Source organism: Ciconia boyciana, chromosome 11 (genome assembly GCF_034638445.1).
Source record: "Ciconia boyciana chromosome 11, ASM3463844v1, whole genome shotgun sequence".
NCBI lineage: Eukaryota > Metazoa > Chordata > Aves > Ciconiiformes > Ciconiidae > Ciconia > Ciconia boyciana.
Genome location: NC_132944.1, coordinates 3894244 through 3910208, shown reverse-complemented (window position 1 = coordinate 3910208; position 15965 = coordinate 3894244). Strand labels below are relative to the sequence as shown.

The 15965-nt window shown below is 37.5% G+C and overlaps 1 protein-coding gene across 1 annotated transcript in view; it reads left to right on the top strand.

Moving 5' to 3' along the window:
- IARS1 (isoleucyl-tRNA synthetase 1) overlaps window positions 1–15965 on the top strand; it is a 111633-nt gene that overhangs the window by 51276 nt on the left and 44392 nt on the right. The window contains exons 15-19 of the mRNA XM_072875570.1: window positions 3458–3584; window positions 8468–8541; window positions 8902–9096; window positions 15013–15099; window positions 15808–15891. Coding sequence (XP_072731671.1) covers window positions 3458–3584; window positions 8468–8541; window positions 8902–9096; window positions 15013–15099; window positions 15808–15891 — 567 coding nt within the window. The remainder of the gene's footprint in view (window positions 1–3457; window positions 3585–8467; window positions 8542–8901; window positions 9097–15012; window positions 15100–15807; window positions 15892–15965) is intronic.

Genomic DNA, 15965 nt, shown 5'->3' with positions numbered 1-15965 from the left:
TAAAACAAACAATCTTTCTGCATATTTAAGAAATCATTGCTTTGTGTAGATAGAAGAGTAGAAAATGCTTCCTTAACTAATAATATAGACCTGTGGCAGGATGTTATCTTTATTAAAATTTGACAAGAGAAGTATACCAAGAAAATGTCTAACAGAAGAGGATTAAAAAGAAATGGAAAAAACCCTATAGAAACACTAACCTGGAGTTGGTATAACATAATGATCAGGTGTTAGTAACAATATTCTTGAGAATACTCTATTCTGTCTTCCCAGTCTAGTGAAATATTTAAATAGAAGGTGCCTCTGATTTTTTTTTTTAAATAATTTTTTTTCTTATGATGTGTAGGTAAGTCAGAAGTGTCAGACTGAGATATCTGTAGCTAAATCTAGTGAGACTAAATAAAAGGAACAGGCTGTAGTCTTGCAGAACTGTGTGACTGGCAAGGCTGTTCTCTGCTGCAGATACCTCCTCTAGCTTGTTCCCCGTCAGAGGCTGCATCCGCTGTTTGGTATCTGGGTAGCGTGTATGGGCAGCGTCTGTGCGGTGGTAAGAACCGATTGCTTTAAGTAACACTTTCTTTGAGTGATGGGCTCAAAATGTGTTTGAGATACAGGCTCTTCTGTTTTATTTGATGGCTGTGTCACAGATACTTCTGTGTTGTACCCCTAAAGTGCCACAAATCATTGTTGCGAATGTGGTTCATAGTAGATGAAGTGGTTTGTGTTTTATGTTCCAGTAAAAACTGGCAGCGGGGTCAGACAATTTTACCAGAAGAGGTAAATTATATGCTTTCATAGCTGAGAGAGATCACACCACATACATTTTTGTGGTTAATGTCCACTTTGGGGATAAAATTAATTTTTCATGCATGTTTTGAGGAGGCAGAGATGAAACTCTTAGCATTTTAATGTCATTGGGGGATTGTTTCAGCCTCTAGCTATGTTAAATGGGACTAATAATTTCAGCTAATCAGTGTCTAACAACTTCTGAAAAATGGAAACTAGTTTAGGAATGATGTAAAGAGAAGTTTTCCACATTAGTGGAATGTTAGGCAAATGCTAATGATCTTTGTACAGTTTCCACTTGTGTTTGGAGAGAGGGTCTCTTAAGGTCACCACAGAAAGTTAATAGTAATGAGTCCCACTCTGAAACAAATTGTGAAAGCCTGTATACATTTCTAAATTTCAAAGCAGGGATATGGATGTCATGTGAAACATTAGTCACTGAGTTTGTTTAAAATGTTTTTATATATTTTTGTTTAAGAAATGTTACAGAAGATAACTTTGCAGCTGAAAGGGAATCTGGAAATGACTAGTGAAGCTGGGGAACTTCAGGCTGATATTTAGTGAGCCTTTTAATGGTAGTTTTTAATCCACCTGAGACAACATTGGCATAAAGAAATCTTCAGATCTACACATGGCATAGTTGTCATGGTTTAACCCCAGCTGGCAACTATGCCCCATGCAGCTGCTTGCTCACTTCCCCGCCCCGGTGGCGTGGGGGAGAGAATCGGAAGAGTAAAAATGAGGAAGCTCATGGGTTGAGATAAGAATGGTTTAATAATTGAAATAAAATAAAGTAAAATAATAATAAAAATAAAAGAATATACAGAGCAAGTGATGCATGATGCAAGCACTCACCACCCGCCAACTGATGCCCAGCCCGTCCCCGAGAAGCAATCGCTGCCCCCCAGCCAACTCCCCCAGTTTCTATACTGAGCATGATGCCGTATGGTATGGAATAGCCCTTGGGCCAGTTTGGATCAACTGTCCTGGCTGTGCCCCCTCCCAGCTTCTTGCGTGCCCGGCAGAGCATGGGAAGCTGAAAAGTCCTTAACTTAGTATAAACATTACTTAGCAACAGCTAAAACATCAGTGTGTTATCAACATTATTCTCATCCTAAATCCAAAACACAGCACTATACCAGCTACTAGGAAGAAAATTAACTCTATCCCAGCTGAAACCAGGACAGTCATCATGGGTAAAACTTTTAAAAGACAGTAGCTTTCATTTTCATTAGTAGATTTTTGAGTGATGCTCACACTTATTTCACAAATCTCCCACTGCTGGCCCAAATCCTACCTTAGTGTGTCATGTGAATCCATTCTTTTAATTTTTCCTCTAAAGGATTCTTTCATTTTTGTTACTCTTGGGGCTGATCTGTGATTAAAAATAATTCTTTGTCTTTAAAAAAAAAAAATTGATAGAGAACCAAGAGCTCCAAAAAGAAAAAGTAGAAGAGACCGTATGTTTTCTGTAGTTCAGCTGCTCCTTTCTTTAGAAACTCTGGGTCTCTAAATCCAGCTCATACTTTGGGAAGGGACCTTCTAGTTACACTGGAAAAACAAACCCAGAAAAACTTGCCATGGTTTGCTCAATAACCGAATTCTAGAGTTGTTTGTATTATTGTTAGCTCTTCATTCACAGCTTCTGTGCATCTATGCCACTGTCTTGAGGTTATTCTTCCTGTGAGTTTCATTTGAGGTTGGTCTTTTTAAATACACCTTTAGGCATGAAGGGGGTTTATTGTTGACCTCAAAACCCATTGCTTTTCCTCATCTGCTATATAATTATTGTATAAATAGTTAATTCTTTGTTTACATCGTAAGAGAAAACAATTGTTTCCTAATCAAACCATCAGGCCATTTAGCATGTCCAGGAAACTTGCTAGGCATCAATTTCTGATGTTAACCTTTGAGCTCCAAGACACTTTCATATGATTAAAATTTGTCTTTAACATCCCTCAGAGCCCATTAGTGCTCAAAATGAGTTTTTAGCAAGAATCAATATGTTGTTTGGTTTTTGGTTTTGTTTGTTTGGAGGGGGTGTTTTGTTTTTTAATCGGAAAATTAAAAGTGGGGATGATAAATAGTGTGAAAAGGCTTTTTTTGTAGGATATATCAACCTGGGATTTCTTTATTCTCAAAGTCTAAAAGTAATGTGGACATACCTGGATGCTCATGCATAATGCAAGGTGCCTTTTGATGCTATCACTCCAGGCTTTTGAAACTTTGTAATTTCATTCAGCACCAAAATCAGTAACTGGTATTTTTTTCTGTATGTAAAATAAAGCACAGTAGTATTGCTATCCACCCTTAACCATAATCCTCCAACGTTAGACTATCCTGAGGATTTTTGGACATTGTTTCATCCTTAATGAATATTATGTGTTGCACATGTTTTTACTGAGTTGTTCGTGAGTAAAAGAAACACGGTGTTTTTCACTTCTATAGCTTCCTTGAAGATCGAAGGAAGGCAGAAGAAATGGTGTTACTTCTTTGACAGCAAGTCTATAGGCCTTGCAATCGCCAGTGCAGTAATATGAATGTGCTCCGATTCATGCAATCTGCTGCAATTAACTTGTTTTGTGGGTGAAATCCAATATATGCATTCTTATTAGCTTTCTTTTAAGTGGAATGTAGTGTTAAAAGGATACTTTTCTTATTTTCGGAACAGGGTTCCAGATTTTGTGAGGGAGAAGCGTTTTGGGAACTGGCTTAAAGATGCACGAGATTGGGCTATATCTAGAAACCGGTACTGGGGAACACCCATCCCTTTGTGGGTCAGTGACGATTTTGAAGAGGTGAGTAAGAAAACAGGTTTCCAGTTGACAGAAAAGCCTATCTGTGTATGCTGTTTGCTTAGTTTGATAGGCTGTTATATCTTTGGCTGCTGCAGTCTTAAGTTCTATTAATATGTCTTAAAAGTATATGTATATCTATAATAGGTGATAGATATATGCATATGTATGCATGTATTTGTGTGCCCATACACATTTTCTTTGCTTTTGCTTGAAAACTGCAAGCAATTTTTCTTGTTTTTTGTATTAGAATTAATCGTATCTTTCCTGGAAGAATTTGCAGTGATGGTAAATGTAATGGAAATAACAAATGCAGTGAGAAAATAGCAAGGAAGAGATTTTTTACTCAGTCCTTTCAGTCTGTTTTTGAAATTCTGATGCTCAGTTACTTCAAGCCAAATGAATTGCTGAAGGCGTAACAGCAAGTCCACCATAGTAGAACAGAGAAAATATATACTTGTAGTGCTACAAATGTTAATGTAACAGACTGTAAAAATGTGAATCTAGTGGAATGATGAAAGTGTATAATGGAAATGCTAGAAATGAGTTTTTGAAGTTGTAAGGTACCCTACAGTTGGTAGCATAAAGCTAACTGCACAAGCGAATGCTTTATGCAGTTTTCATGACTGCTGTTTTCTAAGTGTCAAAACACCAAGTTTTAAAACTGTTTCTGCAGATAAATTTTTTTTCTGTCTGGGTTAGTTCCGTTAGACATGTATGATAAGTCTTTCCTCGTGCTGGAAATAGGAAATGCTAATTAATGTCAGGATGTCCATGGAAAGTAAATACTGATGGCAGCATCCCAAGCCTTTGTTTGTCTCTCCCTTGATTTGAAAAAGTTTTAATTTTCGCTTTAGATGTGGAAGACCTCAAATAGGAGAACTATTTTGTTGTCTTAAACGCAGTATTGCTTAGATGTGCACCATAAAGCATATTTTATTTCCTCTTCGTTGGAAATCTTGCTGATAGGCAGGGAGATATTGTAGGAGGGAGGGAGTTACTCCTTGCAATTACGATTTAAGTAGCTAAGAAAGCCTTGGCATTTGAATTCTATTTATGCTATGAGCGTGTTTGTGAATTACTGGCAAACCAAGTGCTTCTGTCTCTCAGTTAATTTTTACAGTTATATAACAGTTAATTTTTAACATTTATTCAAAATTTTTAGGTATACACTGTCAGTCTTCAAACTAAACTTGAAGTCCCTTGTTTAGTATAACAGGTTTTTTTAGATAGAGAAAAGGCTTTCAGTTTTGTGCTAAAGTATTTCAAGACTTCATTCTACAGCTGAAAAAGATTGTGTAAAGGTTACATTACTCCCACTCCTTGTCTCTAATAATATTTCATCTTCTGTCCAGTCTCCCAATGTCTGTATTCCTGTGTGTACAGATTTTTTTGCCTTTTTAGGTTTGATTTGTTTGTTTTTAATAACAATGTGATGTCTAGCTTGGAAGATTGACCTTTCCTTTGAAATTAGCTGCAAATATTCCTCAGGGCTTGGTGTTCTGAATAATGATAGAAATACCAACAGATCTATTATTTTTATCCGTAGATGTTATACGTTTCTGTGTACTCTAGAGTCTGAAATGTCACGCTTCAATAGCTGACTATGGCTTCTTGACCATGCTAAATTTCAAGTTAGGTTTTTTTTAATATTCACTCTCTTTTTATGCATGTGGGATACAGCTTAAAAACTAAATACCATTGGAACTGATGTGGAACTTAAGGCCTCAGTGACATCTCCTCTCATATAGAAATAATATTCACTCAAAATTTCCTGACTTCAGTTTTACTGCAGCCTAGTGCCATGTGAGATTGCAGAGCCTCCTCTTCATGTCTCGTTCTCAAAAGAACACTTTGTCGCATGTAATTATGCTGTGCATATTAAATCCTGGAGAAGTAATAACAGTTCCTTATTTAATATACAGTAAGGTGAATTAATTGGTATTAAAGTGAATTTTATTACAAATCAATATCTGGTTTCCCACAGTTTTATTTTAGCTTTTATTTTAGTTTTATTTTAGCATAATTATCAGGTAGAGATGCATAATGGAAGTTAAATTTTGAAGCTTGTGTTTATTACCACATTTTTGCAGACAGCTTATCATTTTAAGCTCTCAAATCTCAGTGATTTCCTCAGTGGAGGAACACATCTCATTTGGATTAGATAATAAAAGTTTTTAATATAGCACCCAAGTTGATAAAGCGGACATAGGCTAATTTTATAGGACTTGCATACAAATTATAGTATTAAATGTTCAGAAATTCTCTGATTGTTTCACTGCTTGTCACTCACATAACCTGTTAACCCCCTGCTAGATTTAGTGCACTTGGTCTTGCGTAACAGATTTGGAATGAGAGGACTCTGGCTGTGCTCTCCTGAAGGCTTAGGGAACTTTAGGTCTGTTTCCGCTCTGCTTTGGGCTGCATTAAGAATAACACTTTCAGCTGAACTTAGCAGTCATTTCTTTTACTAATTACTCTTCAGGAGACACTTTCTAAAGATCCCAGAGTGTCTTGCTGATACGCTGCATAGACTTCTTTCTTTCCATGAACACTCCTTATTCTTTGATTATAGGTACTTAACAGAGCTGAAATGACAAACCAATAAAAGCAAACATTATTTAATAGGGACTGCAGAACTATGTCACAGGAACATTGAGGTCCACAAATGCTGCTGGATGGCTTTATTCTTCCTATTTACGTGGATAATCCCGGATATAATGCTAATGTTCATTTCATTAGAAGTATTTAACCTTGACCTCTGATTTCACATTAGGTCTCAGTGATGCTGAAACAGAATTCAACAGCTCCCAGTCCCAGCCTATTTATTTCAGTCTTTGCTGTCTGCTATTAAATGTTGATATAGCTAGCTTTGTAGTTGATGTGGCTGAAAAATAAAATAGAGGAGGAACAAGTGACTGGTAGGGAAAGGGGCCAGGCTACTAAAGTAGACATTGCTGTTGACGAAATGTATCCAAAGCAATAGCTTTATTTTGAGAGCATAAACCAGTTTGTTCCTTGCAGAAACGAGTGGGTGCGGCCTAATGAGGCATCGGATTTGATTAGCATCTACTTGCTGTATTGTTCTCTTGCCTTCAAGTATCTAATGAGCTGCCCTTGGGACAGAGTAGCTCCCTCTTTCCATAAGACAGAGGCAGTCTTATTCAGTATGGTGGTATCTGTGTTCCTCTGGTGGTTGTTGGATTTTTCATGTGGACTTAGGGTTATTTCTTCCATGACTATGTTCTGCTGGGTGCAATTCTGTGGATGCATCCAATATTCAGAATTTTACTGAAGTATTGAAATGCTTGGTTCAAAAAGCAACAACTAATGGGCAGCGTTTAACCCAGAGCATAGTGTGAAAGTGTGTTCAAATATTAAGGTTAGCGAAGATGAAATAATCAGTGTATCCAAGGGTATTTTTTACCCATGCTGTTATTAAAACCTTTTCTTCCGCCAGCAGTGCTGAACTAAGCACCTGCTGCCTGCTCACTTGAGCTTGTATGATTGCTTATGGGGCCACACGGTGAATGAAGAACAGATCTGGGTTAAAAATAGTTTGTTGATAAAGGCATATTTTTAAGGGGGATCAATCCCCCGGTGTGGTTTGCTATGCAACCTGCAGACTGTGCTTGACTATCGTAATCATTGTAATGCTTCGCTTCCTATAGAAAAATAAGACAAATAGATAAGTAATGAAAAAATTACATTTCAAAAGTACTTTAACAATAAAAGATGGTGATTAGTAATGCAGATCAGCAGTTGAATCAGACTACGAAAATCATGGCTTAAAAAACAAATCAGTCTGAGTTTCTATCTTCTCTGTAATTCATGACAGTTTTTTGGAATTAAATACACCAAAACCTTTTTGTTAGTCACAATTTCTGTGTGTATACATATGCATATATTTAAGACTAGCTACAGGAATTGAGCAGTACTCTGACTTACTGTATCCTAAGAGCAACTTAGAAAGTTATGTGAAAAATGTCTAACCTACTTACAGCTTCTTTATGTTGGTACATTTAACTCCTTCCCTGTCAGATCTGTCAAAAACCAGTTTTTTCCATGGCAATTCTAAATTGGACTGATAGCATGTGGGACTGGATCTCCAAAATCCAGACCTGTACTGCAGCTTGTTGCTCATGAATTGTGCCAGATGAGAGGGGGCCACAGGGCTCTGGGAGGGTTAAACTTGATTAAAGTGTAAAGCAAAGAAAGCTTTGCTTTTCTCTCTCTCCTACGTACAGTTTTTCAGAATCGTTTGTTTCGTCAACATTTCATGATATCGATGCAAGTCTGTTGCCGAAACTTTTTGCTTTTTTCTTAGATAGTGTGTTGATGCAATAAAACCAAGAGAAGTCTGTACCTTTCTTAACAACCCCTTTGTTAGCTGTGACACTTTTTTCACTTTAAATAAGATGCCATTAGTATGAACAGTTCAGTGTACCTGGGGTGGAATACTTATACTCAATTATGAGCAATTTAGCTGCTTACCTTAACTTCAGAAGAGGAACCTGGGATGTGAAACTACTGTCTGTATAAAAGTCAGGATCACTGAATTTTCAGAGGTGATTGTGTTGTGGGTTGTTTGAAAAAAAACCCAAACAACAAACCCCCACCTTTTTTGATATCTGACAACATGCTTGTTCTTTGAAGTCACCAATCATCCTGACAAGAATTGTATTAAATCAGGGCAGTGGTCTCTAAGATCATTTGCTGCTCTGTTAGATTGAAGAAGGGGACCCTGTACAAAATTTTGCTTGGCTCTTCAGCTATATTAGCTACTTCAGAAGATACTGACTGACCTACAAGTCTCCTGTCTAATGTTAAAAAAAATTGCTACTGTGTGCAAATAACTGACTAAATTTCTTGAGTGTCTCTTACAGGTAGTTTGTATTGGTTCAATGGCAGAATTGGAAGAGCTGTCTGGAGTGAAAGTCACTGATCTCCATCGAGAAAGGTTGGTCACAGAGGCTGTTAACTAGTTATTAAAAATAGTTGAGCAGACATTAAAAATACTGGTTTTCTTTGCCCAAACTCTGGGAAACAGATTTGGGAAAATAGAAAAGTAGTAAGAGGACTTGCGATTAACATGTAGAAATTTTCCTTTCTTCTGTCTTAGACACTGTTAATGCAAAAAAAAATAATCTCTGAAGTAGCTTTAAATTATAAAAATTGTCAAAGGAAATGCTGACCTTTTTGAAGAATCATTAAAATTAAAACCAAAACTCCTGTCACACCTAATTGCAAGCATAACATTAACTTTTTGTGCTAATTCTTGTTTTTGTTTAGAATTTGTCAATCTTTTTCTTTCCCATAGTATTGATCACCTAACTATCCCTTCACGCTGTGGCAAGGGCGTACTGCACCGGGTCCCTGAAGTTTTTGATTGCTGGTTTGAGAGTGGAAGCATGCCTTATGCACAAGTCCATTATCCATTTGAAAACAAAAAAGAACTTGAAGATGCTTTCCCTGCTGACTTCATTGCTGAAGGCATTGACCAAACCCGAGGATGGTAATTTTCTGCCACTTTATTATGCGATATTATTGCTTTGCGTCTAACACTATTACCTCTGGATGATCCTTTAATGTTGTGTAGATAAGTGTATGATTTATTTTTTTCAGTAAAATGCAAGGTATTCTAAAGCCTGGTGACAAAAATGTTGCAGAAAGATGACACATTAGCAAGCAATCTTCCCGGCTTTTGCAGAAAACATCATTAGGTAATAGGGAAGATCTTTGGCTTGGTAAGGAAGAATCTCAGCAGCTGAATTATCACAGAACTTGAGTTACCTACTAGAAACAGAACAGCAATTGAGTCAGTTGAAAAGGAAGTCAATTTGAGGATTTCAAGCCAATGTATAGGCTAGTAATTTTTGCCCCCTAGATTAAATTTGAATTTTGGGTTTATATGAGGGGGAAAAAACAAATTAAGTCAAACCTTATGTTGTTAAGATCTTATAGTTCACAAAAATCACATTTTCTAACTGTAAACTTCATCTGCTTATTTGATTCCTCTCTGGATAAATGCTTTTCAAACATTGATGAAAATTTCTTTCTAATCTCACATTTTCTCTGGGTAATGTTCTCATACATATGTGCATGCATGCATACAGGTTTAGTTTTGGCATTTTTAAGTGTTTATTCTATTTTTGAAGTTTGAGGTTGGCTGTGAAAACTGTCAGATTTTTAAGATGAATTTTTGTGTTTTCTAGATTAGTACATTTGACTACGCACAAGTAGAACTCTTCCATCCAGTAACTTGAGTTATTAGAGTTAAATAAACTAAGTTTCTCTGGAGCATAGTTGGCACCTCCCTTTGCCCACTCCTCAACTCCCCCAGCAAACCGACAACCAACCCAAACAAAGCATTAAGAGGTGGGCTTTTGTGTGTTTGTGAAGTTGAGAATGAGGTTTATACATACTCTCAAAGCCAGGAGGCTTGAGCAAGGAAACATTTGAGGCATGATGCTAAATAAAAATAAGTTTCATGAATATAGCAGGAGGTGTCTTCACTTTGCAAGCCCTTACTTGTGATGCAAAAAACTATCCAGGTCCTCAAAACGGAAGTTACGTTTGCAAGTTTGGCAGTTAGGGAGGGACCACTTAAGCCTCACTTAGTGAAACATGGACTCCTCGTGGCATATTAAATACTTTTCAGAGTATACTGCACCTTACCTAGTTAGTGCTATGCGTAATGTTTGTAATGGGTCCTCAAACCAGTACTTCACATAGGTCAGAATTAGGGCAGCCTGATGAACTTAGTTAGAACTGGCCTCTTACATATGTAGTGATTTTTTTTATTTTTATTTTTTTTAAATGTCTTTTTTCCCCAAAGTAGCCTTTGTTAGGCCAGATGTTTGTGTTGATCTTTAACTTTATGTTCTCCACATTTGTATATCATAGCTTATTAGTCATGATCCTTTTCAGTGTTAGTATACAATTAAGGACGGTTGAGTAGCTTGAAACCCAGCAGTAGAGGGACATACTGATCTCATTTGCAGGTCAGTATTTTGTGCTTGCTGCTCTTCAAGCAGTGGTGGATCCAGTATATGCAGTGAACCCTACGTTTCTTCATGTACTTTGTTTTCTTTACTGTTGCATATAGCATGTGGATACAGCACTGTTAATTTGACAAATGCTAATTTAGGAAATATTCAGTATAAAATGGAATGTTAAATACTATATTAGATTTAAACAATACCTGTTTCATCCTGAAGAAAAGTGATAAGTTTTGTTTGTCTGGGACAAGAACTGCTTACTCTGCAGCAGCTGTGGTTTGGGGCCTGAGGGAGGCAGGTACAGTGTTAGAATGAAGAAGGAATGGAGAAAAATAGCTTGAAAAGTTGTAATACTAGTGATTCCATGTATTAGTCTTCCTGCAACATTGTTCATTATGCCCACGAAAGGATAATTAAAAACTTAGTTTTCCCTCTTTTTCTATTCTTTCTTTCTATCTGAAAAAAATTAGAAAATCGTGTGCTTTTTTTTTTTAAAGAGACAAATAAAAGAACACATGATAAAGATACATAAAATGCATGCAAAAGGCACAGTCAGAAACTGATTTTCTCCCTGCTACATTCTATAAAGGTAAAAGAGCATTTACTGTAATTTAGATGCCAAAAAATGAAAACAAATTAAAAATATTCAGCAATGTGTAATCATTCCCACACTGTGCAAAGGAGCTACTGAATTGTAAAAGTTCAACAGAATTAAAAATGGTTTGGGATTTTTATGGGGATACAAAGTCTATTCCTGGTAGTTACAATTCCAGTAAAAATATAGGAGGAATGATAAATTTTAGGTTTCAGGGTTTAGCTATTTGAGATTGGGATGTCACAGTGGATTAGTATGTGTCACACACGCTTACTGCAGTGTTTCTTTTAGTGATATCCTTTGAAGCATGTGTGGGAGACATGACAGATGAAAAGATAAGTCTGATCTCATATGCATCCGATGAAGCTCTCTAGTGCCATTAAAGAATGCATTTGTAATTTTTACACAAGTTGGCCTTTTTATAGTATGATATTAATCTAAACTTGAGTGCAGTGCAAGATCCAGATCTGCTAACTATGAAGTTTATGATGTTCTTTTCTTTTTTAAATAGTAAATGTAACCTGTGGATAAGCGGCTTCTTTCCCTTTCCTTAGTAGGCTGAACTGAATCATCTCACTAATTCAACTGAAGATTGGCCCTGGAAAAATAACAAGAGAAGTCCAAGCTGATGCTAATGCCAGTGGTGACTCTGTGGTTGTAGACATACACCCGCTGTGCTTCAGTTTGAGCCCACACACTTGTGTTGTGTGCTGTAGGCAATGTGCAAATGGAGACTCACGTTACAATCTGGAGTAGATTGCTTTTTGTTTTTAACATCAGCAGAAGAGTTACTGTAAGCCTTCACCATACCCAAGTCTGTCTCATCTGTTTGTGGGTGGAATATCAAAACACTTGCCTCGATACATGGTGCTTATACCTTTCCCACGGTGCTCATGTCTGTTAAGCTGGTGCTTTGATAGCAGCTAGTGTTCTGTGATTTGCAAAAGAGCACTTTTGTTTTGTGAAAGAACGATGGAATTAAGATGTGAGGTGGTGAGGTTTTTTGGTAAAAGGTAAAGCTGTCTCAGGCTGTTCCTAAGAACGGTTCTCATTCTAAAATTGTTAGGCTTTTAGTTACCTTTTCCTAAGTCTTGGAAAAAATTAGGGTATGTTGAAGAGAAGACACATACCTTTCTGCTAGTATGATAGCACTATATCATAACAGGCCTAAGTGAACAACAAGCTGGTGAGTTCTGAAGCGTTAAGAGCGTAGTATGTGATTTTTATTTGAAGCATTCCATATGAAGTGTTAAGATTCAGAATGAAGATTGGTTTTGTGTTAGGTCAGAGACTGCAGCTGACGTGAAGTGAGGACTGGTAGGTGGTGAAAGGCTCAGGAGGTGGAGGTCCAGTGGCTTCTGTTTGCCTCAACAGAGAAGGGGAAAAAGTCAAGAAAGACAAGGGGAAAATTAATGTGACCAAGGTGATGAGGTAGAGAGTGATCTTTTTGATGACTTCCTGCATGGATATGAGAAAGCTGAATTATATTTGTTAAGGCCAGAGGAAAAAAATCTTAAGAGTAGTTGGGTTCCCAGACTGGCAGTCCAGACAGATTGGTAGGAAAGACTCTGTCTCTGATTTTATATAGGGAGATGCAACAAGATTTATAGTGATGGTCAGAATGTGGTGGCCTACAGGGAATTCACAGCTGAAGGTTTTTGCATGAACCACAGGATTATGAATTTACCCACAATTGTTCAAGAAAGGAGAAAACAAGGAGGGAATGCTTTCTCCCTTTTGGGGGGAGTGGCAGAGGAGGGAAGAGCAGCAAAGAAGTGGACTTCTGTCTCTGTGGTGTTAAGGTTTTTTTTACTATTGTTTTGGCTGACAGCTATATATCTGCAAGGACATAACTAGAAGCAGAGTGAGATTTGGTGAATGGGAGATGAAGCAGCAGAGATAAGTTGAGGAAGTTGTCAGAAACAAATGTGTTTGTGGACAAGATATTTCAAAAATAAGGTGCAGAGAGACACTCCTTTAAAATATTCAGAGTGAATGAGGTGAATTTTTTCTAAAAGGAGAATCTGAGGAAGAATGAGAAGAGTTATGTCAGAATGGTGTGTAAACCAGTGGATCACAGGATCTCAAAGACAGTCTTGTAACTGTCATCAACTAAGGTACCTCATTGCTGAGGCTCATCGGGTTTGACAATGCAAATAACAGAAAATTTTTGAAAAGTTCTTGGATGTATTTTTTCAGTGCCCATGGTCCGTCTGTATGATTTTCCTAATACAAACAGTATTGAAATCTCTTCTAGTTGGTTCTGCCTTGTTCTTTTTAATTGCAAATGCGCCTGCTCTAACATGAGAATTTGCGACCAGTTTGCAGAAAGCGATGGGAGTTTGTCAGTGAGGTACCTTCATACTAAATACTAAAGAAGTACTGCTGTGTTTGTAATGAACTGTCAGTCTTGTAGGCTCGAGGTATCGATCATCTGAGTAAATGCTCAGATGTTTGTGTTTAGGGGTTTTCTTAAGAAGGTTAAAAACGAAGACGGGGATTTTGAGTGCATGTGTTTGTGTGCAGGTGGAGGAGCGTTGGTTAAAATTCAGGAAATTACAATGCAATTTAATAAAGAGAATCTGTATCCTGTCGTGTGAATTGAGCTGATTTTGACAGTTAAAAGCCTGTCTGAGATAAGCATCAGAGTTGTCATGTAAGCCACTTAATAAATGCAGTAATGCACGCACCAACGTTTACAGAGCTTTGGACCCTCGAGTGTCAGAATAATGCTTTTGCAATTATAGGCAGCTTTTTGATAAAAACTACTTTGTAATATACAGATGGACTTTTTTTTCACTAAACGGTTTCTCCACTAAATCTTCCTGCAGATGCATAGTTCTGAGGCATAACCTCCCATGCCTTATTCTAAATCAATTAGCTTTTGTATAATCATCTGCTGTTTTAAGGTTGCTAAGCAGCCGTCAGTGTGATACTCATTTTTAACCGGGAAAGCTGTGGCCCACCCTCCAATTATTTTCTTAAAAGTAATTACCAGCAGTGCAGTTGCAGAAGCTCATAGATACCTCCTTTGGTGAAGGTTCTGACTCCTGAGTATGAAATTATCACATCATGCACCGCCACTTAATTTCTCAGATATAATCATATATCGACATATTGAACAATAGGTGTCTGTGCTTGCTCCAACGCCGATTTCTCAAGTGTCCTAGATAGTTTATTCAGGTATTGTAAACACATGAAATGGAGGGGGGGAACCCCCTACTGCCCTTTGTTGTGGGGAACGCCTACATTCTCATATTTTCTAGTGATGGCTAATTTAACCAGCAAAGTTTGTTTGATTGGAAGGAGGCTCTGCTCGCTTCTGCTAACTTGTTTTTATGCTCCCAGCAGTAACTGTTCTGTTGCCTGCTAGGTTGAAGAATACACACATTAATGCGCGCGCGCACACACACACACACAAAAGTGTGCCAGTCCTGTCTGCTGTGTTTGTTCCTGACTGATCCTGTGTTCAGAGGTTTACAGTGAGCAAATAGGGAGCTTGTTCAGGGACAGAATTCTCTTCTCTGTATTAAAGGGGAAAATGCTACAATTTTCTTCTTCACGACCTTCCTAATGCTTACTATTACAATTTTTTAGCCTTCTCGGACTAGCAGATGACAGCTGAGCAAACAGCACGATACGCTACAAAGAGGAAAAAAAGTCTACTTACAATAAGCTCCTCTTCTGAATCTTTGCCACATAAATGTTCCACATACTTAAATTTTAACTTTGCTATAGTAAAACAACATAATGAAAAATCTCGTTTGTAATGAAGGACATGCAGACTTCAGCTTGGCTATTTAGAAAGTCATGTTTACGTTGTCTCTTGTTTCAGGTTCTACACTTTGCTGGTGCTGTCCACTGCTCTGTTTGGAAGGCCTCCTTTCAAGAATGTAATTGTGAATGGCCTCGTTCTTGCCAGGTTGGTATGTCAGTCAGTTCTTTCCTGAACAGATTTTTAGTCAAAGAATATTTCAGATAAGTCCCTGCGAATTGTAAAGTTAATCTGAAATGGACTTTGGAGCTGTTAAGGCTTGTCTCAGGGAGATATTGATGTTGCAGGAGGCAAGAGGCACCTGAGAGTGTGCGGTTTACACATCCCAGCTATCTGTTACACTAGGTTCTTTCCAGCAGGACTAGTCCTTCCTAGAGAGAGAGAAAATGAGTTAGAAGTCAGACTAGGAAAGAATAGGAGATAAATGATACGTGTTATGCAGAGTAAAGGGGATTATAAATGTAGTTTTAGATGTAATTTTAAATAATTATATTTGTTTCCCTTTATTTTCAAATAAAGCTTTGCCAGTGGGCTGGAGGGGTTGCTTCAAAACATGTGCATCTTCCCTCAGCTTTGGTAGGAAAGACAGATTTCCTGCTTAGATTTGTAACTTGGGAGCCTCTTGGGTTGGGTGGGTTGGGTTTTTTTTGTTTTGTGTGGGTGGGTTGTTTTTTTTCCAGTTGCTCTTGTGGGTTCAACAGTCATACTGAAATGAATTGCTAATACGTAATTATGTCTATGCTAGCAAGAACATAACAGGACAGAAAAATTAAGCTGGATTTGAAGGGCCTTTTTTCTTTATCCGTGTATTACAAGTATTCTTGTAATTTATGCCTACATTCTGGTATTTTCTAGTGATGGCCAAAAAATGAGCAAAAGGAAGAAGAATTATCCTGATCCAATGAGTATTGTAAATAGTTATGGAGCTGATGCACTAAGGTAGGATTTTTTTAATTAAGGTACAATTTGATATGTTAGCTTTCTGTCCATAGCAGACATGTACCAGGAGGGCT